Genomic DNA, 27,281 nt, shown 5'->3' with positions numbered 1-27,281 from the left:
GTGTCTCTCTTGTCATGATGTGTTGTTGTCTTAGGTCTCCCTTTATGTAGTGTTGTGGTGTCTCTCTTGTCATGATGTGTTGTTGTCTTAGGTCTCCCTTTATGTAGTGTTGTGGTGTCTCTCTTGTCATGATGTGTTGTTGTCTTAGGTCTCCCTTTATGTAGTGTTGTGGTGTCTCTCTTGTCATGATGTGTTGTTGTCTTAGGTCTCCCTTTATGTAGTGTTGTGGTGTCTCTCTTGTCATGATGTGTTGTTGTCTTAGGTCTCCCTTTATGTAGTGTTGTGGTGTCTCTCTTGTCATGATGTGTTGTTGTCTTAGGTCTCCCTTTATGTAGTGTTGTGGTGTCTCTCTTGTCATGATGTGTTGTTGTCTTAGGTCTCCCTTTATGTAGTGTTGTGGTGTCTCTCTTGTCATGATGTGTTGTTGTCTTAGGTCTCCCTTTATGTAGTGTTGTGGTGTCTCTCTTGTCATGATGTGTTGTTGTCTTAGGTCTCCCTTTATGTAGTGTTGTGGTGTCTCTCTTGTCATACTGTGTTGTTGTCTTAGGTCTCCCTTTATGTAGTGTTGTGGTGTCTCTCTTGTCATGATGTGTTGTTGTCTTAGGTCTCCCTTTATGTAGTGTTGTGGTGTCTCTCTAGTCATGATGTGTTGTTGTCTTAGGTCTCCCTTTATGTAGTGTTGTGGTGTCTCTCTAGTCATGATGTGTTGTTGTCTTAGGTCTCCCTTTATGTAGTGTTGTGGTGTCTCTCTAGTCATGATGTGTTGTTGTCTTAGGTCTCCCTTTATGTAGTGTTGTGGTGTCTCTCTAGTCATGATGTGTTGTTGTCTTAGGTCTCCCTTTATGTAGTGTTGTGGTGTCTCTCTTGTCACGATGTGTTTTGTCCTGTACTCCGCAGGAGGCCCTTTGCCTTTAGGCAGGGCTGTCATTGTAAATGAGAATTTGTTCTTAACTGACTAGCCTAGTTAAATAAAGGTTAAATAAATAAATAAAATAAAAATTATCTCATTAAATTAAATTGAAAAGGCAGCTGATTACCGCAGGTCAAGGTTGAAATTACTTCACAGGACTCCATGCATACAGTACAGTGCCTTCATTACATTACAGCCTTATTCTAAAAAGGATTCAATCGTTTTTCGCCTCATCAATCTACACACAAATACCCCATGAAGACAAAACTAAAAACATATTGTTTATTTGATTTAACTAGCCAAGTCAGTCAAGAACAAATTCTTATTCATCATAACGGCCCCACCCCACCCGGCCAAACCCCGCACGACACCAGGGCCAATTGTGCTCCGTCCTATGGGGACTCCCAATCACAGCCGGATGTGATACAGCCTGGATTCGAACCGGGGACTGTAGTAATACCTCTTGCACTGAGATACAGTGCGTTAGACCGCTGCGCCCGTCGAGAGCTCATCTACAGAACTTTGTTGAATACTGAACAAACATAGAAATCCAACAATTTCAAAAATATTACTGAATTACAGCATACAGGGAAATCAGTGAATTTAAATATTTCACATGACTGGACAGGGGCGCAGCCATGGGTGGGCCTGGGAGGGCATAGGCCCACCCACTGGGCAGCCAGGCCCACCCACTGGGGAGCCAGGCCCACCCACTGGGGAGCCAGGCCCACCCACTGGGGAGCCAGGCCCAGCCACTGGGGAGCCAGGCCCAGCCACTGGGGAGCCAGGCCCAGCCACTGGGGAGTCAGGCCCAGCCACTGGGGAGCCAGGCCCAGCCACTGGGGAGCCAGACCAACCCACTGGGGAGCCAGGCCCACCCACTGGTGAGCTAGACCCAGCCACTGGGGAGCCAGGCCCACCCACTGGGGAGCAAGGTCCACCCACTGGTGAGCCAGGCCAACCCACTGGGGAGCCAGGCCCACCCACTGGGGAGCAAGGTCCACCCACTGGTGAGCCAGGCCAACCCACTGGGGAGCCAGGCCCAGCCACTGGGGAGCCAGACCCAGCCACTGGGGAGCCAGGCCCAGCCATTGGGGAGCAAGGTCCACCCACTGGTGAGCCAGGCCAACCCACTGGGGAGCCAGGCCCAGCCACTGGGGAGCCAGACCCAGCCACTGGGGAGCCAGGCCCAGCCACTGGGGAGTAAGACCCAGCCAATGGGGAGCCAGGCCTGCCCACTGGGGAGCCAGGCCCACCCACTAGGTAGCCAGATTCAGCCACTGGGGAGCCAGGCAGAGCCACTGGGGAGCCAGGCCCACCCACTGGGAAGCCAGGCCAACCCACTGGGGAGTAAGACCCAGCCACTGGGGAGCCAGACCAACCCACTGGGGAGCCAGGCCCACCCACTGGGGAGCCAGGCCCACCCACTGGTGAGCTAGACCCACCCACTGGTGAGCTAGACCCACCCACTGGTGAGCCAGGCCCAGCCACTGGGGAGTAAGACCCAGCCACTGGGGAGCCAGGCCCAGCCATTGGGGAGCCAGGCCCAGCAACTGGGGAGCCAGACCCAGCCACTGGGGAGCCAGACCCAGCCATTGGGGAGCCAGGCCCACGCACTGGGGAGTAAGACCCAGCCACTGGGGAGCCAGGCCCAGCCATTGGGGAGCCAAGCCACCCACTGGGGAGCCAGGCCCAGCCACTGGGGAGCCAGACCAACCCACTAGGTAGCCAGATCCAGCCACTGGGGAGCCAGGCCCAGCCACTGGGGAGTAAGACCCAGCCACTGGGGAGCCAGACCAACCCACTGGGGAGCCAGGCCCACCCACTAGGTAGCCAGACCCAGCCACTGGGGAGCCAGGCCCAGCCAATGGGGAGCCAGGCCTGCCCACTGGGGAGCCAGGCCCACCCACTAGGTAGCCAGACCCAGCCACTGGGGAGCCAGGCACAGCCACTGGGGAGCCAGGCCCACCCACTGGGAAGCCAGGCCAACCCACTGGGGAGCCAGGCCCACCCACTGGTGAGCTAGACCCAGCCTCTGGGGAGCCAGGCCCACCCACTGGGGAGCAAGGTCCACCCACTGGGGAGCCAGGCCCACCCACTGGTGAGCCAGGTCCACCCACTGGTGAGCTAGACCCACCCACTAGGTAGCCAGACCCAGACACTGGGGAGCCAGGCACAGCCACTGGGGAGCCAGGCCCACCCACTGGGAAGCCAGGCCAACCCACTGGGGAACCAGGCCAACCCACTGGGGAGCCAGGCCCAGCCACTGGGGAGCTAGGCCCAGCCAATGGGGAGCCAGGCCCACCCACTAGGGAGCAAGGTCCACCCACTGGGGAGCCAGGCCCACCCACTGGTGAGCTAGACCCAGCCACTGGGGAGCCAGGCCCAGCCACTGGGGAGTAAGACCCAGCCACTGGGGAGCCAGGCCCAGCCATTGGGGAGCCAGGCCCAGCAACTGGGGAGCCAGACCCAGCCACTGGGGAGCCAGACCCAGCCACTGGGGAGCCAGGCCCAGCCATTGGGGAGCCAAGCCACCCACTGGGGAGCCAGGCCCAGCCACTGGGGAGCCAGGCCCAGCCACTGGGGAGTAAGACCCAACCACTGGGGAGCCAGACCAACCCACTGGGGAGCCAGGCCCACCCACTAGGTAGCCAGACCCAGCCACTGGGGAGCCAGGCCCAGCCAATGGGGAGCCAGGCCTGCCCACTGGGGAGCCAGGCCCACCCACTAGGTAGCCAGACCCAGCCACTGGGGAGCCAGGCACAGCCACTGGGGAGCCAGGCCCACCCACTGGGAAGCCAGGCCAACCCACTGGGGAGCCAGGCCCACCCACTGGTGAGCTAGACCCAGCCACTGGGGAGCCAGGCCCACCCACTAGGTAGCCAGACCCAGCCACTGGGGAGCCAGGCACAGCCACTGGGGAGCCAGGCCCACCCACTGGGAAGCCAGGCCAACCCACTGGGGAGCCAGGCCCACCCACTGGGAAGCCAGACCAACCCACTGGGGAGCCAGGCCCACCCACTGGTGAGCTAGACCCAGCCACTGGGGAGCCAGGTCCACCCACTGGTGAGCTAGACCCACCCACTAGGTAGCCAGACCCAGACACTGGGGAGCCAGGCACAGCCACTGGGGAGCCAGGCCCACCCACTGGGAAACCAGGCCAACCCACTGGGGAGCCAGGCCCAGCCACTGGGGAGCCAGGCCCACCCACTGGGAAGCCAGGCCAACCCACTGGGGAGCCAGGCCCAGCCACTGGGGAGCTAGGCCCAGCCAATGGGGAGCCAGGCCCAACCACAGGGGAGCCAGGCCCAGCCACTGGGGTGCTAGGCCCAGCCAATGGGGAGCCAGGCACAGCCACTGGGGAGCCAGGCCCACCCACTGGGAAACCAGGCCAACCCACTGGGGAGCCAGGCCCAGCCACTGGGGAGCCAGGCCCAGCCACTGGGGAGCTAGGCCCAGCCACTGGGGAGCCAGGCCCAGCCAATGGGGAGCCAGGCTAGCCACAGGGGAGCCAGGCACAGCCAATCAGAATGTTTTCCTCCACAAAAAAGCCTTTATGACAGAAGTATGGTGGCTGGACTCAGACGATCCCGCAGGTAAAGGAGACGGATGTGGAGGTTCTGGGCTGAACATGAAATTCTCTGGCAACAACTCTGGTGGACATTCCTGCAGTCAGCATGCCAATTGCACGCTCCCTGAAAACTTGAGACATCTATGGTATTGTATTGTGTGACAAACCTGCACATTTTAGAGTGGTCTTTTTCTGTCCCCAGCACAAGGTGCACCTGTGTAATGAGTATGCTGTTTAATCAGCTTCTTGGTACGCCACACCTGTCAGGTGGATGGATTATCTTGACAAAGAAGAAATGCGCACTGACAGGGATGTGAGAAATCATTTGAGAGAAATAACCTTTTTGTTCGTATGGGAAATTGTCTGGGATCTTTTATTTCAGCTCATGAAACACGGGACCAACATTTTTTTTTTACATGTTGTGTTTATATTTTTGTTGGGCGTATATTTATATTCCGGTCTCTGCTCGTTATGATATTTTTCTGGATAATGTGTGTATCGCGATAACATCTGCAAATCTGTGAACGCGACCAATAAACTTTGATTTGACACAAGAAAGAACAAAACCTGCGGATGAATTATACGGTATTTCTTCTACACAACCAGCATTTGATTCAAGGAAAGGTCACACACATCACTGGATAACATTTTCCTTTCAATCTAAGACAGACATACCGGTAGTAGCAACATTTGGGTGGGGAGAGTGTGAGAGAGGGAAAGAGAGAGGGAAAGAGAGAGGGAGAGAGAGAGAGAGACAGAGAGGGGGAAAGAGAGAGGGAAAGAGAGAGGGAGAGAGAGAGACAGAGAGAGAGAGAGAGAGAGAGAGAGAGTGAGAGAACGACAGAGAGAGAGAGAGACAGAGAGACAGACAGAAAGAGAGAGATAGACAGAGAGAGACAGAGAGAGAGACAGAGAGATAGACAGAGAGAGAGAGAGAGATAGACAGAGAGAGAGAGAGACAGAGAGATAGACAGAGAGAGAGAGAGAGAGAGATAGACAGAGAGAGAGAGAGAGAGACAGAGAAATAGACAGAGAGAGAGAGAGAGAGTAGGGCTACATGTCTGTATCGTAGATCAGCAGTCCTCCATGTGTGTGTGTGTGTGTGTGTGTGTGTGTGTCCTTCATGTGTTCTGCATTACTCCAGCATTCCTAGAATCCTGCCCAACTTCTAACAGTTACCAACCATATCAGATACACACACAGCAGAAATAAATAACAGATAGCCTCCATACCAGATATACACACAGCAGAAATAACAGCACACACGCACACGCACACACACACACACACACACACACACACACACACACTGCCTCGTGTCAGCATCCAATATGTGTCTGTGTGTGCGTGCGTGCGTGCGTGTGCGCGCATTCAGAGGTGAAAGATGGAAGCTATGAACGCTTTGATCATACAATTTACAGACCACATTCTAGAATACCACACAAACGGAACGTTTATAACATGAGTGTGTTCTGTTTAGAAGGTAAATGTGATTGAGTGTGTTCCGTTTAGAAGGTAAATGTGATTGAGTGTGTTCCGTTTAGAAGGTAAATGTAATTGAGTGTGTTCCGTTTATAAGGTAAATGTAATTGAGTGTGTTCCGTTTCGAAGGTAAATGTGATTGAGTGTGTTCCGTTTAGAAGGTAAATGTAATTGAGTGTGTTCCGTTTCGAAGGTAAATGTGATTGAGTGTGTTCCGTTTAGAAGGTAAATGTAATTGAGTTTGTTCTGTTTAGAAGGTAAATGTAATTGAGTGTGTTCTGTTTAGAAGGTAAATGTGATTGAGTGTGTTCTGTTTAGAAGGTAAATGTAATTGAGTTTGTTCTGTTTAGAAGGTAAATGTGATTGAGTGTGTTCCGTTTAGAAGGTAAATGTGATTGAGTTTGTTCTGTTTAGAAGGTAAATGTAATTGAGTGTGTTCCGTTTAGAAGGTAAATGTAATTGAGTTTGTTCTGTTTAGAAGGTAAATGTGATTGAGTGTGTTCTAGAAGGTAAATGTCATTGAGTGTGTTCTAGAAGGTAAATGTGATTGAGTGTGTTCTGTTTAGAAGGTAAATGTGATTGAGTGTGTTCTGTTTAGAAGGTAAATGTCATTGAGTGTGTTCTGTTTAGAAGGTAAATGTCATTGAGTGTGTTCTGTTTAGAAGGTAAATGTGATTGAGTGTGTTCTGTTTAGAAGGTAAATGTCATTGAGTGTGTTCTGTTTAGAAGGTAAATGCGATTGAGTGTGTTCTGTTTTTATGTGGTAAATGTCATTGAGTGTGTTCTAGAAGGTAAATGTGATTGAGTGTGTTCTGTTTAGAAGGTAAATGTCATTGAGTGTGTTCTAGAAGGTAAATGTCATTGAGTGTGTTCTAGAAGGTCAATGTGATTGAGTGTGTTCTGTTTAGAAGGTAAATGCGATTGAGTGTGTTGTGTTTTTATGTGGTAAATGTCATTGAGTGTGTTCTGTTTAGAAGGTAAATGTCATTGAGTGTGTTCTGTTTAGAAGGTAAATGCGATTGAGTGTGTTGTGTTTTTATGTGGTAAATGTCATTGAGTGTGTTCTAGAAGGTAAATGTGATTGAGTGTGTTCTGTTTAGAAGGTAAATGTCATTGAGTGTGTTCTAGAAGGTAAATGTCATTGAGTGTGTTCTAGAAGGTCAATGTGATTGAGTGTGTTCTGTTTAGAAGGTAAATGCGATTGAGTGTGTTGTGTTTTTATGTGGTAAATGTCATTGAGTGTGTTCTGTTTAGAAGGTAAATGTCATTGAGTGTGTTGTGTTTTTATGTGGTAAATGTCATTGAGTGTGTTCTGTTTAGAAGGTAAATGTCATTGAGTGTGTTGTGTTTTTATGTGGTAAATGTCATTGAGTGTGTTCTGTTTAGAAGGTAAATGTCATTGAGTGGTATGAAGTTAGAACACCGGGCATTCTGACTAGAACACATCAGGTTTTCCAAGTTCTAAATGGTAAAAAGAGACAAATGCACGTTTTAGGAAATCTAAAAGAAGCACACTAAAACACTTGTGGCCGGAAACATATACCTTACATTGAATAAACCCGAACGTAAATGTACAATCTGCCTCACGTAGACATCTAATATCATCTCCCTGACAAACTGTCAAAAATATGAAGCATCCACTCAACGAGACATACAGTCTGTCATCTCAGTTACAATCTAATGTTGTTTTACTATCCTTGAGGGGATCAAAAAATGTATTCCCATTCAACATCCTGTTTTCCCTAAACACGAACCCTAACCTTAACCTAAACCCTAACCTTAAACATAACCTTAACCTAAACCCTAACCTTAACCTAAACCCTAACCTTAAACATAACCTTAACCTAAACCCTAACCTTAACCTAAACCCTAACCTTAAACATAACCTTAACCTAAACCCTAACCTTAAACATAACCCTAACCTTAACCCTAACCTGAAACCTAACATTAACCCTAAACCTAACCTGAACCCTAAACCTAACCTGAACCCTAAACCTAATCTTAACCCTAACCTTAAACCTAACACAAACCTTAACCCTAACCTTAACCCTAACCTTAACCCTAACCTTAAACCTAACCCTAACCCTAGCCTTAAACATAACCCTAACCTTAAACCTAACCCTAACCCTAGCCTTAAACATAACCCTAACCTTAAACCTAACCCTAACCCTAGCCTTAAACATAACCTTAACCTTAAACATAACCTTAACGCTAAACCTAACCTGAACCCTAAACCTAACCTGAACCCTAAACCTAACCTGAACCCTAAACCTAACCTGAACCCTAAACCTAACCTGAACCCTAAACCTAACCTGAACCCTAAACCTAACCTGAACCCTAAACCTAACCTGAACCCTAAACCTAACATTAACCCTAAACCTAACCTGAACCCTAAACCTAACCTGAACCCTAAACCTAACCTGAACCCTAAACCTAACATTAACCCTAAACCTAACCTGAACCCTAAACCTAACATTAACCCTAAACCTAACCTGAACCCTAAACCTAACCTGAACCCTAAACCTAACATTAACCCTAAACCTAACATTAACCCCAACCTTTAATTTTCCCTGCCTGAATTTTCCTTGTAAAACCAAACACACACACACCCACTCTCTCTAAGCAGAACCTGATGTGTGTGTTGGGGCTTGGCCGGGTCTCAGGTTACACACAGGAAGGCTGAGAGAGCTGAGAACAATAACAAAGTGTTTTGTCTGGAGCCCAGAGCAGGTTGGTATCTGCTGTGTCTAATGTCACTGAGGTACACCAGCACATTGTGATGCATTAAGACGGAGCTCCACATTCACTTCCGGGTAAAAAAAAAACCACACATTTAAATTCAATCACTTTTGACAGCATTCCTTTAGATTTGAACTGAACCTTCCAAACATGTTTGTGGTCAGACCCTACCATGCGCCATCCAAAATCAGCATAATTAAATGATATCAATCTCAACCATTCATCTTTTCCACTGATGAAGACGTACAGTGGGGAGAACAAGTATTTGATACACTGCTGATTTTGCAGGTTTTCCTACTTGCAAAGCATGTAGAGGTCTGTCATTTTTATCATAGGTACACTTCAACTGTGAGAGACGGAATCTAAAACAAAAATCCAGAAAATCACTTTGTATGATTTTTAAGTAATTAATGTGCATGTTATTGCATGACATAAGTATTTGATCACCTACCAACCAGTAAGAATTCCAGCTCTCACAGACCGGTTAGTTTTTCTTTAAGAAGCCCTCCTGTTCTCCACTCATTACCTGTATTAACTGCACCTGTTTGAACTCGTTACCTGTATAAAAGACACCGGTCCACACACTCAATCAAACAGACTCCAACCTTTCCACAATGGCCAAGACCAGAGAGCTGTGTAAAGGACATCAGGGATAAAATTGTAGACCTGCACCTGGGATGGGCTACAGGACAATAGGCAAGCAGATTGGTGAGAAGGCAACAACTGTTGGCGCAATTATTAGAGAATGGAAGAAGTTCAAGATGATGGTCAATCACCCTCGTCTGGGGCTCCATGCAAGATGTCACCTCGTGGGGCATCAATGATCATGAGGAAGGTGAGGAATCAGCCCTGAACTACACGGCAGGACCTGGTCAATGACCTGAAGAGAGCTGGGACCACAGTCTCAAAGAAAACCTTTAACACACTACACCGTCATGGATTAAAATCCTGCAGCGCACGCAAGGTCCCCCTGCTCCAGCCAGCGCATGTCCAGGCCCGTCTGAAGTTTCCCAGTGACCATCTGGATGATCCAGAGGAGGAATGGGAGAAGGTCATGTGGTCTGATGAGACAAAAATAGAGCTTTTTGGTCTAAACTCCACTCGCCGTGTTTTGGAGGAAGAAGAAGGATGAGTACAACCCCAAGAACACCATCCCAACCGTGAAGCATGGAGGTGGAAACATCATTCTTTGGGGATGCTTTTCTGCAAAGGGGACAGGACGACTGCACCATATTGAGGGGAGGATGGATGGGGCCATGTATCGCGAGATCTTGGCCAACAACCTCCTTCCCTCAGTAAGAGCATTGAAGATGGGTCGTGGCTGGGTCTTCCAGCATGACAACGACCCGAAACACACAGCCAGGGCAACTAAGGAGTGGCTCCGTAAGAAGCATCTCAAGGTCCTGGAGTGGCCTAGCCAGTCTCCAGACCTGAACCCAATAGAAAATCTTTGGAGGGAGCTGAAAGTCCTTATTGCCCAGCGACAGCCCCGAAACCTGAAGGATCTGGAGAAGGTCTGTGTGGAGGAGTGGGCCAAAATCCCTGCTGCAGTGTGTGCAAACCTGGTCAAGAACTACAGGAAACGTATGATCTCTGTAATTGCCAACAAAGGTTTCTGTACCAAATATTAAGTTCTGCTTTTCTGATGTATCAAATACTTATGTCATGCAATAAAATGCTAATTAATTACTTAAAAATCATACAATGTGATTTTCTAGATTCTGTCTCTCACAGTTGAAGTGTACCTATGATAAAAATTACAGACCTCTACATGCTTTGTAAGTAGGAAAACCTGCAAAATCGGCAGTGTATCAAATACTTGTTCTCCCCACTATAGATGTCTCATGGTGGGGGGGGGTCATCTTTTACAGTGATGAAGACATAGACGTCTCATGGTGGGGGGTCATCTTTTACAGTGATGAAGACAGACGTCTCATGGTGGGGGGGGGTCCATCTTTTACAGTGATGAAGACATAGATGTCTCATGGTGGGGGGTCATCTTTTACAGTGATGAAGACATAGATGCTTCATGGTGGGGGGTCATCTTTAACAGTGATGAAGACACAGATGTCTCATGGTGGGGGGTCATCTTTTACAGTGATGAAGACATAGATGTCTCATGGTGGGGGGTCATCTTTTACAGTGATGAAGACATAGATGTTTCATGGTGGGGGGGGGTCATCTTTTACAGTGATGAAGACATAGATGTCTCATGTTGGGGGGGTCATCTTTTACAGTGATGAAGACATAGATGTCTCATGTTGGGGGGGTCATCTTTTACAGTGATGAAGACCAGTCATCCAGCCAGTCAGCCAGTCAGCCATCCAGCCAGTCAGTCAGCCAGCCAGTCAGTCAGCCAGTCAGTCAGCCAGCCAGTCGGTCAGCCAGTCAGTCAGTCAGCCAGCCAGTCAGTCAGCCAGTCAGTCAGTCAGCCATCCAGCCAGTCAGTCAGTCAGTCAGTCAGTCAGTCAGCCAGCCGGACAGTCAGCAAGCCAGCCAGTCAGTCAGCCAGTCGGTCAGCTAGTCAGCCAGTCAGTCAGCCAGCCAGTCAGTCAGCCAGCCAGTCAGCCAGTCGGTCAGGTAGTCAGCCAGTCAGTCAGCCAGCCAGTCAGTCAGTCAGTCAGCCGGCCAGTCAGCCAGCCAGTCAGCAAGCCAGCCAGTCAGCCAGTCAGTCAGCCAGTCAGTCTGCCAGTCAGTCAGTCAGTCAGTCAGCCGGCCAGTCAGCCAGCCAGTCAGCAAGCCAGCAAGCCAGCCAGTCAGCCAGTCAGTCAGTCTGCCAGTCAGCCAGTCAGTCAGTCAGTCAGTCAGTCAGCCAGTCTGCCAGTAAGCCAGTCAGTCAGTCAGCCAGTCAGTCAGTCAGTCAGTCAGCCGGCCAGTCAGCAAGCCAGCCAGTCAGCCAGTCTGCCAGTCAGCCAGTCAGCCAGTCAGTCAGTCAGTCAGTCAGCCAGTCTGCCAGTCAGCCAGTCAGCCAGTCAGCCAGTCTGCCAGTCAGCCAGTCAGCCAGTCTGCCAGTCAGTCAGCCAGTCGGTCAGCTAGTCAGCCAGTCAGTCAGTCAGCCAGTCAGCCAGTCAGCCAGTCTGCCAGTCAGTCAGCCAGTCAGTCAGCCAGCCGGCCAGTCAGCCAGTCAGTCAGCCAGTCAGTCAGTCAGTCAGCCAGTCTGCCAGTCAGCCAGTTAGTCAGTCAGTCAGCCAGTCTGCCAGTCAGTCAGTCAGCCAGTCTGCCAGTCAGCCAGTCAGTCAGTCAGCCAGTCTGCCAGTCAGTCAGCCAGTCTGCCAGTCAGTCAGTCAGTCAGTCAGCCAGTCTGCCAGTCTGCCAGTCAGCCAGTCAGTCAGTCAGCCAGTCTGCCAGTCAGTCAGCCAGTCATCCAGTGATTGAAATCATATGTAAGTAGCCTTCCAAAAGCAGGCGTGTGGGGTGGTAGACAGCATGTGGAGTTAAACTGTAGAATGAACAGCCTCTGTTGCACTGCTATCTGGGATTAGGGCTGTGGTATGCAGGGCAAATCTGGGGGCCTAGATTAAGGCACAGGCACAGGCACAGGCACACACACACACACACACATGAGAATGAAAACATAGACATACACGGTATAAGGACCAGGCCTTCAGCCCTCTACTTTCCATGTGTCAGTCTACTACTGTATCAGTGTCTGCCAACCATCTCTAACAGAGAAGAGGAAACATCCACGGTTACCCTCCTCTCCCATCCTGTCTGAGTGTACTGTCTGTGTATATGTGTGTATACTGTCTGTGTGTGTAAACGGTACGTTCTGTGTGTGTACTGTCTGTGTGTGTATACTGTCTGTGTGTGTGTGTACTGTCTGTGTGTGTGTACTGTCTGTGTGTGTGTACTGTCTGTGTGTGTGTTTGTATGTGTACTGTCTGTGTATGTGTGTGTGTGTGTGTGTGTGTACTGTCTGTGTGTGTATACTGTCTGTGTATATGTGTGTATACTGTCTGTGTGTGTACTGTCTGTGTGTGTATACTGTCTGTGTGTGTGTACTGTCTGTGTATGTGTGTGTGTATACTGTCTGTGTGTGTAAACTGTCTGTGTGTGTGTACTGTCTGTGTATGTGTGTGTACATTCTTAGTGTGTACTGTCTGTGTGTATACTGTCTGTGTGTGTACTGTCTGTGTGTGTATACTGTCTGTGTGTGTGTACTGTCTGTGTACGTGTGTGTACGGTCTGTGTGTGTACTGTCTGTGTGTGTGTACTGTCTGCGTGTGTGTGTGTACTGTCTGTGTGTGTGTACTGTCTGTGTATGTGTGTGTATACTGTATGTGTGTGTATATTGTATGTGTGTGTACTGTCTGTGTGTGTATACTGTCTGTGTGTGTACTGTCTGTGTGTGTACTGTCTGTGTGTGTGTATATTGTCTGTGTGTGTGTACCGTATGTGTGTGTGTACTGTATGTGTGTACTGTCTGTGTGTGTGTGTGTGTGTGTGTACTGTCTGTGTATGTGTGTGTATACTGTCTGTGTATGTTTGTGTACACGTACAGTGTAGGTGTGTGTGTGTGTGTATATGTATTATTTAGGTGTGTGTGTGTGTGTTTGTGTACATGAACGGTTTAGGTGTGTGTGTTTGTGTGTGTGTGTGTTTGTGTATACATACTAATTAGGTGTGTGTGTGTGTGTGTGTACGTACCATTTAGGTGTGTGTGTGTGTTTGTGTACAAATACAGCGTAGGTGTGTGTGTGTGTACATGAATTATTTAGGTGTGTGTGTGTCTTTGTGTACACGTACTGTTTAGGTGTGTGTGTGTGTGTGCGTGTGTGTGTGCGTGCGTGCACTAGAAGCTGGATGTCAGAAGGTGAATTCACCAATTTGTAAGTCGCTCTGGATAAGAGCGTCTGCTAAATGACTTAAATGTAAATGTAAGCATACTGCATCCCTACCTGGAAGCCTTGTATTTGAGCCAGGTACTCTAGTTGCTGTGAGGGCTGGACAGAGCTCTTCCCCTTCAGTCCTATGTTCTCCCCAGACCTCCCCTCTCCTGACCCGTTCATCAACAGCTCCCTCGCCATGGCTGCCGTGGCAACTGCAGGGGGGCTTTACAACAGAAACGGATTAACAGGTAGAAAACGATCTCAGAAACACAGTGAACAATAATACATTGCTCGTGTCTTAAACATATCGTTCAGACACAAAGATATTACACATTCTGCCAGTGGGGAACTAACCCAGCTCAGTTCTCCTCTAGATGTTTAGGTATCTGGTAGACATGGGGAACTAACCCAGCTCAGTTCTCCTCTAGATGTTTAGGTATCTGGTAGACATGGTGAACTAACCCAGCTCAGTTCTCCTCTAGATGTTTAGGTATCTGGTAGACATGGTGAACTAACCCAGCTCAGTTCTCCTCTAGATGTTTAGGTATCTGGTAGACATGGTGAACTAACCCAGCTCAGTTCTCCTCTAGATGTTTAGGTATCTGGTAGACATGGTGAACTAACCCAGCTCAGTTCTCCTCTAGATGTTTAGGTATCTGGTAGACATGGTGAACTAACCCAGCTCAGTTCTCCTCTAGATGTTTAGGTATCTGGTAGACATGGGGAACTAACCCAGCTCAGTTCTCCTCTAGATGTTTAGGTATCTGGTACACATGGGGACTAACCCCAGCTCAGCCCTCCTTATTGCTATTTGGTAGACTTGTGAATGAAAAGGCGATTCTACCTGTAGTAGGGGGTGTGTCCAGGGGACAGAGGGACGACCAGGGGGTCAGATAGTTTGGGGGTTAGGTAGTTAACGGGGGCCCCCTGTTTCCTGCTCGCCTCCATCTCTTGATAGACGTCCGGGGAGAGGTGGAGTAGACCCTTCTGGGCTGGAAGAGGAGAGGAGGAGGAAGAGGAAGGAGAAGAGGAGGGGAAGGGGAGGAGGAAAGGGGAGGGAGGAGGAAAGGGGAGGGACAATGGGAGGAGGAGAGAAAGAGGGGCGTTAGTGTGTATGAGAGAGCGAGAGAGATAGATTGTGAGAGAAAGGGTACACATCTATGTGTGTGTGAGTGTAGATGTGTGTTGGCCCTTCCTCTGAGGACAGTCTCATGTTTCAACTCTGAGGACAGTTTCATGTTTCAACTCTGAGGACAGTTTCATGTTTCAACTCTGACAGTTTCATGTTTCAACTCTGACAGTTTCATGTTTCAACTCTGACAGTTTCATGTTTCAACTCTGAGGACAGTTTCATGTTTCAACTCTGACAGTTTCATGTTTCAACTCTGACAGTTTCATGTTTCAACTCTGACAGTTTCATGTTTCAACTCTGACAGTTTCATGTTTCAACTCTGAGGACAGATTCATGTTGTCTGGAAGATCCTGCTCTATACAGGCCTTGTGAAGGGAAACACAGTGTCCAGCACGCTCGTACGCAAGCACACGCACACACACCAAAACCACTGTTAACAGCCTGCCAGTTGTAATCGTATTGAGAAAAGACTGGTAGCAAGATATACATGTATCATCTGTGTGGCACGACAGTCAGAACCAGAGAAGGTAAAAACCCAGAGAGAGATCTGAGACAGAAAGACAACTCCCTTCACCTTCCTTAGTAGGACACAACTCTACACAGACTACAACACAGCGAATCTCTACACAGACTACAACACCGCTGATCTCTACACAGACTACAACACCGCTGATCTCTACACAGACTACAACACCGCTGATCTCTACACAGACTACAACACCGCTGATCTCTACACAGACTACAACACCGCTGATCTCTACACAGACTACAACACCGCTGATCTCTACACAGACTACAACACAGCTGATCTCTACACAGACTACAACACAGCGAATCTATACACAGACTACAACACAGCTAATCTCTGACAGACTACAGACAGCTAGTCTCTGACAGACTACAGACAACTAATCTCTGACATACTACAGATAGCTCATCTCTAAAAGACTACAGATAGCTAATCTCTGACAGACTACAGATAGCTAATCTCTGACAGACTACAGACAGTTAATCTCTGAGACTACAGATAGCTAATCTCTGACAGACTACAGATGCTACAACACAGCTAATCTCTGACAGACTACAGACAGCTAGTCTCTGACAGACTACAGATAGTTAATCTCTGACAGACTACAGATGCTACAACACAGCTAGTCTCTTACAGACTACCGATAGCTAATCTCTGACAGACTACAGACAGTTAATCTCTGAGACTACAGATAGCTAATCTCTGACAGACTACAGATGCTACAACACAGCTAATCTCTGACAGACCACAGACTGCTAGTCTCTGACAGACTACAGATAGTTAATCTCTGACAGACTACAGATGCTACAACACAGCTAGTCTCTGACAAACTACAGATAGCTAATCTCTGACAGACTACAGAGAGTTAATCTCTGACAGACTACAGATGCTACAACACAGCTAGTCTCTGACAGACTACAGATAGTTAATCTCTGACAGACTACATATGCTACAACACAGCTAATCTCTACGCAGACTACAACATAGCGTATCTCTACACAGACGACAATACAGCTAATCTCTGACAGACTACAGACAGTTAATCTCTGACAGACTACAGATGCTACAACACAGCTAATCTCTGACAGACTACAGACAGTTAGTCTCTGACAGACTACAGATAGTTAATCTCTGACAGACAACAGATGCTACAACACAACTAATCTCTGACAGACTACAGACAGCTAGTCTCTGACAGACTACAGATAGTTAATCTCTGACAGACTACAGATGCTACAACACATCTAGTCTCTGACAGACTACAGACTGCTAGTCTCTGACAGACTACAGATAGTTAATCTCTGACAGACTACAGATGATACAACACAGCTAGTCTCTGACAGACTACAGATAGTTAATCTCTGACAGACTACAGATGCTACAACACAGCTAATCTCTACACAGATGACAACAGAGCTAATCTCTGACAGACTACAGACAGTTAATCTCTGACAGACTACACATGCTACAACACAGCTAATCTCTGACAGACTACAGCCAGTTAGTCTCTGACAGACTACAGACAGCTAATCTCTGACAGACTACAGACAGCTAATCTCTGACAGACTACAGATGCTACAACACAGCTAATCTCTGACAGACTACAGACAGCTAGTCTCTGACAGACTACAGACAACTAATCTCTGACATACTACAGATAGCTCATCTCTGACAGACTACAGACAGTTAATCTCTGACATACTACAGATAGCTCATCTCTGACAGACTACAGACAGTTAATCTCTAAAAGACTACAGATAGCTAATCTCTGACAGACTACAGATAGCTAATCTCTGACAGACTACAGACAGTTAATCTCTGAGACTACAGATAGTTAATCTCTGACAGACTACAGATGCTACAACACAGCTAGTCTCTTACAGACTACCGATAGCTAATCTGACAGACCACAGACTGCTAGTCTCTGACAGACTACAGATAGTTAATCTCTGACAGACTACAGATGCTACAACACAGCTAGTCTCTGACAGACTACAGACAGTTAATCTCTGAAAGACTACAGATAGCTAATCTCTGACAGACTACAGACAGTTAATCTCTGATGGACTACAGATGCTACAACACAGCTAATCTCTGACAGACTACAGATAGCTAATCTCTGACAGACTACAGACAGTTAATCTCTGAAAGACTACAGATAGCTAATATCTGACATACTACAGATGCTACAACACAGCTAGTCTCTGACAGACTACAGATAGTTAATCTCTGACAGACTACAGATGCTACAACACAGCTAGTCTCTGACAGACTACAGATAGTTAATCTCTGACAGACTACAGATGCTACAACACAACTAGTCTCCAACAGACTACAGACTGCTAGTCTTTGACAGACTACAGATAGTTAATCTCTGACAGACTACAGATGCTACAACACAGCTAGTCTCTGACAAACTACAGATAGCTAATCTCTGACAGACTACAGATAGTTAATCTCTGACAGACTACAGATGCTACAACACAGCTAGTCTCTGACAGACTACAGATAGTTAATCTCTGACAGACTACATATGCTACAACACAGCTAATCTCTACACAGACTACAACATAGCGTATCTCTACACAGACGACAACACAGCTAATCTCTGACAGACTACAGACAGTTAATCTCTGACAGACTACAGATGCTACAACACAGCTAATCTCTGACAGACTACAGACAGTTAGTCTCTGACAGACTACAGATAGTTAATCTCTGACAGACAACAGATGCTACAACACAACTAATCTCTGACAGACTACAGACAGCTAGTCTCTGACAGACTACAGATAGTTAATCTCTGACAGACTACAGATGCTACAACACATCTAGTCTCTGACAGACTACAGACTGCTAGTCTCTGACAGACTACAGATAGTTAATCTCTGACAGAATACAGATGCTACAACACGCTAGTCTCTGACAGACTACAGATAGCTAATCTCTGACAGACTACAGATGCTACAACACAGCTAGTCTCTGACAGACTACAGATAGTTAATCTCTGACAGACTACAGATGCTACAACACAGCTAATCTCTACACAGACTACAACATAGCGAATCTCTACACAGATGACAACAGAGCTAATCTCTGACAGACTACAGACAGTTAATCTCTGACAGACTACACATGCTACAACACAGCTAATCTCTGACAGACTACAGCCAGTTAGTCTCTGACAGACTACAGACAGCTAATCTCTGACAGACTACAGACAGATAGTCTCTGACAGACTACAGATAGCTAATCTCTGACAGACTACAGATAGCTCATCTCTGACAGACTACAGACAGTTAATCTCTGAAAGACTACAGATAGCTAATCTCTGACAGACTACAGACAGCTAATCTCTGACAGACTACAGATGCTACAACACAGCTAATCTCTGACAGACTACAGATAGCTAATCTCTGACAGTCTACAGACAGTTAATCTCTGAAAGACTACAGATAGGTAATCTCTGACAGACTACAGATGCTACAACACAGCTAATCTCTGACAGACTACAGATGCTACAACACAGCTAGTCTCTGACAGACTATAGATAGCTAATCTCTGACAGACTACAGATAGCTAGTCTCTGACAGACTACAGATAGTTAATCTCTGACAGACTACAGATGCTACAACACAGCTAGTCTCTGACAGACTACAGATAGCTAGTCTCTGACTAGAACTGACTGTCCGCGACTAGGAATGGTCTCTACTGTCTGAATGAAGCTATCCAGACGTAGGCTGGGTCTCTACTGTCTGAATGAAGCTATCCAGACGTAGGCTGGGTCTCTACTGTCTGAATGAAGCTATCCAGACGTAGGCTGGGTCTCTACTGTCTGAATGAAGCTATCCAGACGTAGGCTGGGTCTCTACTGTCTGAATGAAGCTATCCAGACGTAGGCTGGGTCTCTACTGTCTGAATGAAGCTATCCAGACGTAGGCTGGGTCTCTACTGTCTGAATGAAGCTATCCAGACGTAGGCTGGGTCTCTACTGTCTGAATGAAGCTATCAAGACAGGCTGGGTCTCTACTGTCTGAATGAAGCTATCCAGACGTAGGCTGGGTCTCTACTGTCTGAATGAAGCTATCCAGACGTAGGCTGGGTCTCTACTGTCTGAATGAAGCTATCCAGACGTAGGCTGGGTCTCTACTGTCTGAATGAAGCTATCCAGACATAGGCTGGGTCTCTACTGTCTGAATGAAGCTATCCAGACGTAGGCTGGGTCTCTACTGTCTGAATGAAGCTATCCAGACGTAGGCTGGGCCTCTACTGTCTGAATGAAGCTATCCAGACGTAGGCTGGGTCTCTACTGTCTGAATGAAGCTATCCAGACGTAGGCTGGGTCTCTACTGTCTGAATGAAGCTATCCAGACGTAGGCTGGGCCTCTACTGTCTGAATGAAGCTATCCAGACGTAGGCCGGGTCTCTACTGTCTGAATGAAGCTATCAGACGTAGGCTGGGTCTCTACTGTCTGAATGAAGCTATCCAGACGTAGGCTGGGTCTCTACTGTCTGAATGAAGCTATCCAGATGTAGGCCGGGTCTCTACTGTCTGAATGAAGCTATCCAGACGTAGGCTGGGTCTCTACTGTCTGAATGAAGCTATCCAGACGTAGGCTGGGTCTCTACTGTCTGAATGAAGCTATCCAGACGTAGGCTGGGTCTCTACTGTCTGAATGAAGCTATCCAGACGTAGGCTGGGTCTCTACTGTCTGAATGAAGCTATCCAGACGTAGGCCGGGTCTCTACTGTCTGAATGAAGCTATCTAGACGTAGGCTGGGTCTCTACTGTCTGAATGAAGCTATCCAGACGTAGGCTGGGTCTCTACTGTCTGAATGAAGCTATCCAGACGTAGGTTGGGTCTCTACTGTCTGAATGAAGCTATCCAGACGTAGGCCGGGTCTCTACTGTCTGAATGAAGCTATCCAGACGTAGGCCGGGTCTCTACTGTCTGAATGAAGCTATCCAGACGTAGGCTGGGTCTCTACTGTCTGAATGAAGCTATCCAGATGTAGGCCGGGTCTCTACTGTCTGAATGAAGCTATCCAGACGTAGGCTGGGTCTCTACTGTCTGAATGAAGCTATCCAGACGTAGGCTGGGTCTCTACTGTCTGAATGAAGCTATCCAGACGTAGGCTGGGTCTCTACTGTCTGAATGAAGCTATCCAGACGTAGGCTGGGTCTCTACTGTCTGAATGAAGCTATCCAGACGTAGGCTGGGTCTCTACTGTCTGAATGAAGCTATCCAGACGTAGGCTGGGTCTCTACTGTCTGAATGAAGCTATCCAGACGTGGCTGGGTCTCTACTGTCTGAATGAAGCTATCCAGACGTAGGCTGGGTCTCTACTGTCTGAATGAAGCTATCCAGACGTAGGCTGGGTCTCTACTGTCTGAATGAAGCTATCCAGACGTAGGCTGGGTCTCTACTGTCTGAATGAAGCTATCCAGACGTAGGCTGGGTCTCTACTGTCTGAATGAAGCTATCCAGACGTAGGCTGGGTCTCTACTGTCTGAATGAAGCTATCCAGACGTAGGCTGGGTCTCTACTGTCTGAATGAAGCTATCCAGACGTAGGCTGGGTCTCTACTGTCTGAATGAAGCTATCCAGACGTAGGCTGGGTCTCTACTGTCTGAATGGGATGAAGCTATCCAGACGTAGGCTGGGTCTCCACTGTCTGAATGGGATGAAGCTATCCAGACGTAGGCTGGGTCTCTACTGTCTGAATGAAGCTATCCAGACGTAGGCTGGGCCTCTACTGTCTGAATGAAGCTATCCAGACGTAGGCTGGGTCTCTACTGTCTGAATGAAGCTATCCAGACGCAGGCTGGGTCTCTACTGTCTGAATGAAGCTATCCAGACGTACACTGGGCCTCTACTGTCTGAATGCACTTCACACTATCCAACAAAGATTTAAGAGTTTAAGTTGGAGTGGTATGTGCTTGTGTGTGTTGTGTGTGTGTGTGTGTGTGTGTGTGTGTGTGTGTGTGTGTGTGTGTGTGTGTGTGTGTGTGTGTGTGTGTGTGTGTGTGTGTGTGTGTGTGTGTGTGTGTGTGTGTGTGTTGTCTGGGGATGGATGAGGTGAGTCGCTGTATAAACCATTGTCTAGCCAAGGCCAGCACTCGAGCCAGGAAGAGAAGAGCAGATGTGTGTGTGTGGGGAGGAACAGCTGTGAGGTTACTGCATGACTGACGTCCCCCTTCCTGTTAACACGGGGCCAGCGCGCACCCCCCCTCCACTCCCCCAGGTTCCCTGAACCTCAGACACTGTTACTAGCCAGCCTCCACCCAGTTCCCTGAACCTCCACCCTGTACCACCACCCAGTACCCTGAACCTTAGACACTGTTACTAGCCTGCCACCACCCAGTTCCCTGAACCTCAGACACTGTTACTAGCCAGCCTCCACCCAGTACCCTGAACCTCAGACACTGTTACTAGCCAGCCTCCACCCAGTTCCCTGAACCTTAGACACTGTTACTAGCCAGCCTCCACCCAGTACCCTGAACCTTAGACACTGTTACTAGCCAGCCTCCACCCAGTTCCCTGAACCTTAGACACTGTTACTAGCCAGCCTCCACCCAGTACCCTGAACCTCCACCCTGTACCTCCACCCAGTTCCCTGAACCTTAGACACTGTTACTAGCCAGCCTCCACCCAGTTCCCTGTACCTCCACCCAGTTCCCTGAACCTCAGACACTGTTACTAACCAGCCTCCACCCAGTTCCCTGAACCTTAGACACTGTTACTAGCCAGCCTCCACCCAGTTCCCTGAACCTTAGACACTGTTACCAGCCAGCCTCCACCCAGTTCCCTGAACCTTAGACACTGTTACTAGCCAGCCTCCACCCAGTTCCCTGTACCTCCACCCAGTTCCCTGAACCTTAGACACTGTTACTAGCCAGCCTCCACCCAGTTCCCTGTACCTCCACCCAGTTCCCTGAACCTTAGACGCTGTTACTAGCCAGCCTCCACCCAGTTCCTTGAACCTTAGACACTGTTACTGCCCAGCCTCCACCCTGTACCCTGCCCCTCCACCCTGTACCTCCACCCAGTTCCCTGAACCTTAGACACTGCTACTAGCCAGCCTCCACCCAGTTCCCTGAACCTTAGACACTGTTACTAGCCAGCCTCCACCCAGTTCCCTGAACCTTAGATACTGTTACTAGCCAGCCTCCACCCAGTTCCCTGAACCTCAGACACTGTTACTAACCAGCCTCCACCCAGTTCCCTGAACCTCCACCCTGTACCTCCACCCAGTTCCCTGAACCTTAGATACTGTTACTAGCCAGCCTCCACCCAGTTCCCTGAACCTTAGACACTGTTACTAGCCAGCCTCCACCCAGTTCCCTGAACCTTAGACACTGTTACCAGCCAGCCTCCACCCAGTTCCCTGAACCTTAGACACTGTTACTAGCCAGCCTCCACCCAGTTCCCTGAACCTTACACACTGTTACTAGCCAGCCTCCACCCAGTTCCCTGCCCCTCCACCCTGTACCTCCACCCAGTTCCCTGAACCTTAGACACTGTTACTAGCCAGCCTCCACCCAGTTCCCTGAACCTTAGACACTGTTACTAACCAGCCTCCACCCAGTACCCTGAACCTCCACCCTGTACCTCCACCCAGTTCCCTGTACCTTAGACACTGTTACTTCCCAGCCTCCACCCAGTTCCCTGAACCTTAGACACTGTTACTTCCCAGCCTCCACCCAGTACCCTGAACCTCCACCCTGTACCTCCACCCAGTTCCCTGAACCTTACACACTGTTACTAGCCAGCCTCCACCCAGTTCCCTGCCCCTCCACCCTGTACCTCCACCCAGTTCCCTGAACCTTAGACACTGTTACTAGCCAGCCTCCACCCAGTTCCCTGAACCTTAGACACTGTTACTAACCAGCCTCCACCCAGTACCCTGAACCTCCACCCTGTACCTCCACCCAGTTCCCTGAACCTTAGACACTGTTACTAGCCAGCATCCACCCAGTTCCCTGAACCTTAGACACTGTTACTAGCCAGCCTCCACCCAGTTCCCTGAACCTTAGACACTGTTACTAGCCAGCCTCCACCCAGTTCCCTGAACCTTAGACACTGTTACTAACCAGCCTCCACCCAGTACCCTGAACCTCCACCCTGTACCTCCACCCAGTTCCCTGAACCTTAGACACTGTTACTAACCAGCCTCCACCCAGTTCCCTGAACCTTAGACACTGTTACTTCCCAGCCTCCACCCAGTACCCTGCCCCTCCACCCTGTACCTCCACCCAGTACCCTGCCCCTCCACCCTGTACCTCCACCCAGTACCCTGCCCCTCCACCCTGTACCTCCACCCAGTACCCTGCCCCTCCACCCTGTACCTCCACCCAGTACCCTGAACCTCAGACATTGTTACTTCCCAGCCTCCACCCAGTTCCCAGAACCTTAGACACTGCTGATCTATGTACGTAGAGTCATTGATCTCTAGTCACTTTAATAATGTTTACATACTGTTTTAACCACTTAATATGTATATACTGTAATCTAGACATGACTTATCCTATATAACTACTGTCTATACACACCATCCTATATAACTACTGTCTATACACCCCATCCTATATAACTACTGTCTATACACACCATCCTATATAACTACTGTCTATACACACCATCCTATATAACTACTGTCTATACACCCCATCCTATATAACTACTGTCTATACACCCCATCCTATATAACTACTGTCTATACACATCATCCTATATAACTACTGTCTATACACACCATCCTATATAACTACTGTCTATACACATCATCCTATATAACTACTGTCTATACACACCATCCTATATAACTACTGTCTATACACACCATCCTATATAACTACTGTCTATACTGTCTATACACACCATCCTATATAACTAATGTCTATACACACCATCCTATATAACTACTGTCTATACACATCATCCTATATAACTACTGTCTATACACACCATCCTATATAACTACTGTCTATACTGTCTATACACACCATCCTATATACAGTGTCTTGCGAAAGTATTCGGCCCCCTTGAACTTTGCAACCTTTTGCCACATTTCAGGCTTCAAACATAAAGATATAAAACTGTATTTTTTTGTGAAGAATCAACAACAAGTGGGACACAATCATGAAGTGGAACGACATTTATTGGATATTTCAAACTTTTTTAACAAATCAAAAACTGAAAAATTGGGCGTGAAAATTATTCAGCCCCTTTACTTTCAGTGCAGCAAACTCTCTCCAGAAGTTCAGTGAGGATCTCTGAATGATCCAATGTTGACCTAAATGACTAATGATGATAAATACAATCCACCTGTGTGTAATCAAGTCTCCGTATAAATGCACCTGCACTGTGATAGTCTCAGGGGTCCGTTAAAAGCGCAGAGAGCATCATGAAGAACAAGGAACACACCAGGCAGGTCCGAGATACTGTTGTGAAGAAGTTTAAAGCCGGATTTGGATACAAAAATATTTCCCAAGCTTTAAACATCCCAAGGAGCACTGTGCAAGCGATAATATTGAAATGGAAGGAGTATCAGACCACTGCAAATCTACCAAGACCTGGCCGTCCCTCTAAACTTTCAGCTCATACAAGGAGAAGACTGATCAGAGATGCAGCCAAGAGGCCCATGATCACTCTGGATGAACTGCAGAGATCTACAGCTGAGGTGGGAGACTCTGTCCATAGGACAACAATCAGTCGTATATTGCACAAATCTGGCCTTTATGGAAGAGTGGCAAGAAGAAAGCCATTTCTTAAAGATATCCATAAAAAGTGTTGTTTAAAGTTTACCACAAGCCACCTGCGAGACACACCAAACATGTGGAAGAAGGTGCTCTGGTCAGATGAAACCAAAATTGAACTTTTTGGCAACAATGCAAAACGTTATGTTTGGCGTAAAAGCAACACAGCTCATCACTCTGAACACACCATCCCCACTGTCAAACATGGTGTTGGCAGCATCATGGTTTGGGCCTGCTTTTCTTCAGCAGGGACAGGGAAGATGGTTAAAATTGATGGGAAGATGGATGGAGCCAAATACAGGACCATTCTGGAAGAAAACCTGATGGAGTCTGCAAAAGACCTGAGACTGGGACGGAGATTTGTCTTCCAACAAGACAATGATCCAAAACATAAAGCAAAATCTACAATGGAATGGTTCAAAAATAAACATATCCAGGTGTTAGAATGGCCAAGTCAAAGTCCAGACCTGAATCCAATCGAGAATCTGTGGAAAGAACTGAAAACTGCTGTTCACAAATGCTCTCCATCCAACCTCACTGAGCTCGAGCTGTTTTGCAAGGAGGAATGGGAAATAATTTTGGTCTCTCGATGTGCAAAACTGATAGAGACATACCCCAAGCGACATACAGCTGTAATCGCAGCAAAAGGTGGCGCTACAAAGTATTAACTTAAGGGGGCTGAATAATTTTGCACGCCCAATTTTTCAGTTTTTGATTTGTTAAAAAAGTTTGAAATATCCAATAAATGTCGTTCCACTTCATGATTGTGTCCCACTTGTTGCTGATTCTTCACAAAAAAATACAGTTTTATATCTTTATGTTTGAAGCCTGAAATGTGGCAAAAGGTTGCAAAGTTCAAGGGGGCTGAATACTTTCGCAAGGCACTGTAACTACTTTCTATACACACCATCCTATATAACTACTGTCTATACACACCATCCTATATAACTACTGTCTATACTGTCTATACACACCATCCTATATAACTACTGTCTATACACACCATCCTATATAACTACTGTCTATACACACCATCCTATATAACTACTGTCTATACACACCATCCTATATAACTACTGTCTATACTGTCTATACACACCATCCTACATAACTACTGTCTATACACACCATCCTATATAACTACTGTCTATACACACCATCCTATATAACTACTGTCTATACACACCATCCTATATAACTACTGTCTATACACACCATCCTATATAACTACTGTCTATACACACCATCCTATATAACTACTGTCTATACACACCATCCTATATAACTACTGTCTATACACACCATCCTATATAACTACTGTCTATACACACCATCCTATATAACTACTGTCTATACTGTCTATACACACCATCCTACATAACTACTGTCTATACACACCATCCTATATAACTACTGTCTATACACACCATCCTATATAACTACTGTCTATACACACCATCCTATATAACTACTGTCTATACACACCATCCTATATAACTACTCTCTATACACACCATCCTATATACATATAGTGGCAAGAAAATGTATGTGAACCCATTTCTGCACAAATTGGTCATAACATTTGATCTGATCTTCATCTAAGTCACAACAATAGACAAACGTAGTGTGCTTAAACTAATAACACACAAATGATTGTATTTGTCTTGTCGAAGTTCAATACATAATTTAAACATTCACAGTGTAGGTTGGAAAAATGTTATGAACCCCCCTCGGCTAATGACTTCTCCAAACGCTAATTGGAGTCAGGAGTCAGCTGACCTGGTGTCCAATCAATGAGGCGCGATTGGAGATGTTGGTTAGAGCTGCCCTGCCCTGTAAAAAACACTCTCAAAATGTGAGTTTACTATTCACATGAAGCATTGCCTGATGTTGAACCATGCCTCGAACAAAACAGATCTCAGAAGACCTAAGATGAAGAATTGTTGACTTGCATAAAGCTGGAAAGGGTTACAAAAGTATCTCTAAAATCCTTGATGTTCATCAGTCCACGGTAAGACAAATTGTCTATAAATGGAGAAAACTATTCTAAGAGTAGTGTTCATGGGAGGACACCACGGAAGAAGCCATTGCTGTCCAAAAAAAACATTGCTGCACATCTGAAGTTTTCAAACGTGCACCTGGATGTTCCACAAAGCTACTGGCAAAATATTCTGTGGACAGATTAAACCTAAAGTTGAGTTGTTTGGAAGGAACACAAAATATTATTTTGGGAGGAAAAAAAGGCACAGCACACCAACATCAAAACCTCCTCCCAACTGTAAAGTATGTTGGAGGGAGCATCGTGGTTTGGGGCTGCTTTGCTGCCTCA

The 27,281-nt window shown here is 47.4% G+C and overlaps 1 protein-coding gene across 1 annotated transcript in view; it reads right to left on the bottom strand.

Annotated features, from left to right (window-relative positions):
- The window catches only part of stau2 (staufen double-stranded RNA binding protein 2), a 332,589-nt gene that overhangs the window by 150,417 nt on the left and 154,891 nt on the right, over window positions 1-27,281 (bottom strand). The window contains 2 exon segments of the mRNA XM_064949687.1: window positions 13,601-13,754; window positions 14,376-14,523. Coding sequence (XP_064805759.1) covers window positions 13,601-13,754; window positions 14,376-14,523 — 302 coding nt within the window.

This window comes from Oncorhynchus masou, chromosome 30 (genome assembly GCF_036934945.1).
Source record: "Oncorhynchus masou masou isolate Uvic2021 chromosome 30, UVic_Omas_1.1, whole genome shotgun sequence".
NCBI classification, from domain to species: domain Eukaryota; kingdom Metazoa; phylum Chordata; class Actinopteri; order Salmoniformes; family Salmonidae; genus Oncorhynchus; species Oncorhynchus masou.
The sequence above is the reverse complement of the archived record's forward strand: the minus strand, read 5'-3'. Positions and strand labels throughout refer to the sequence as shown.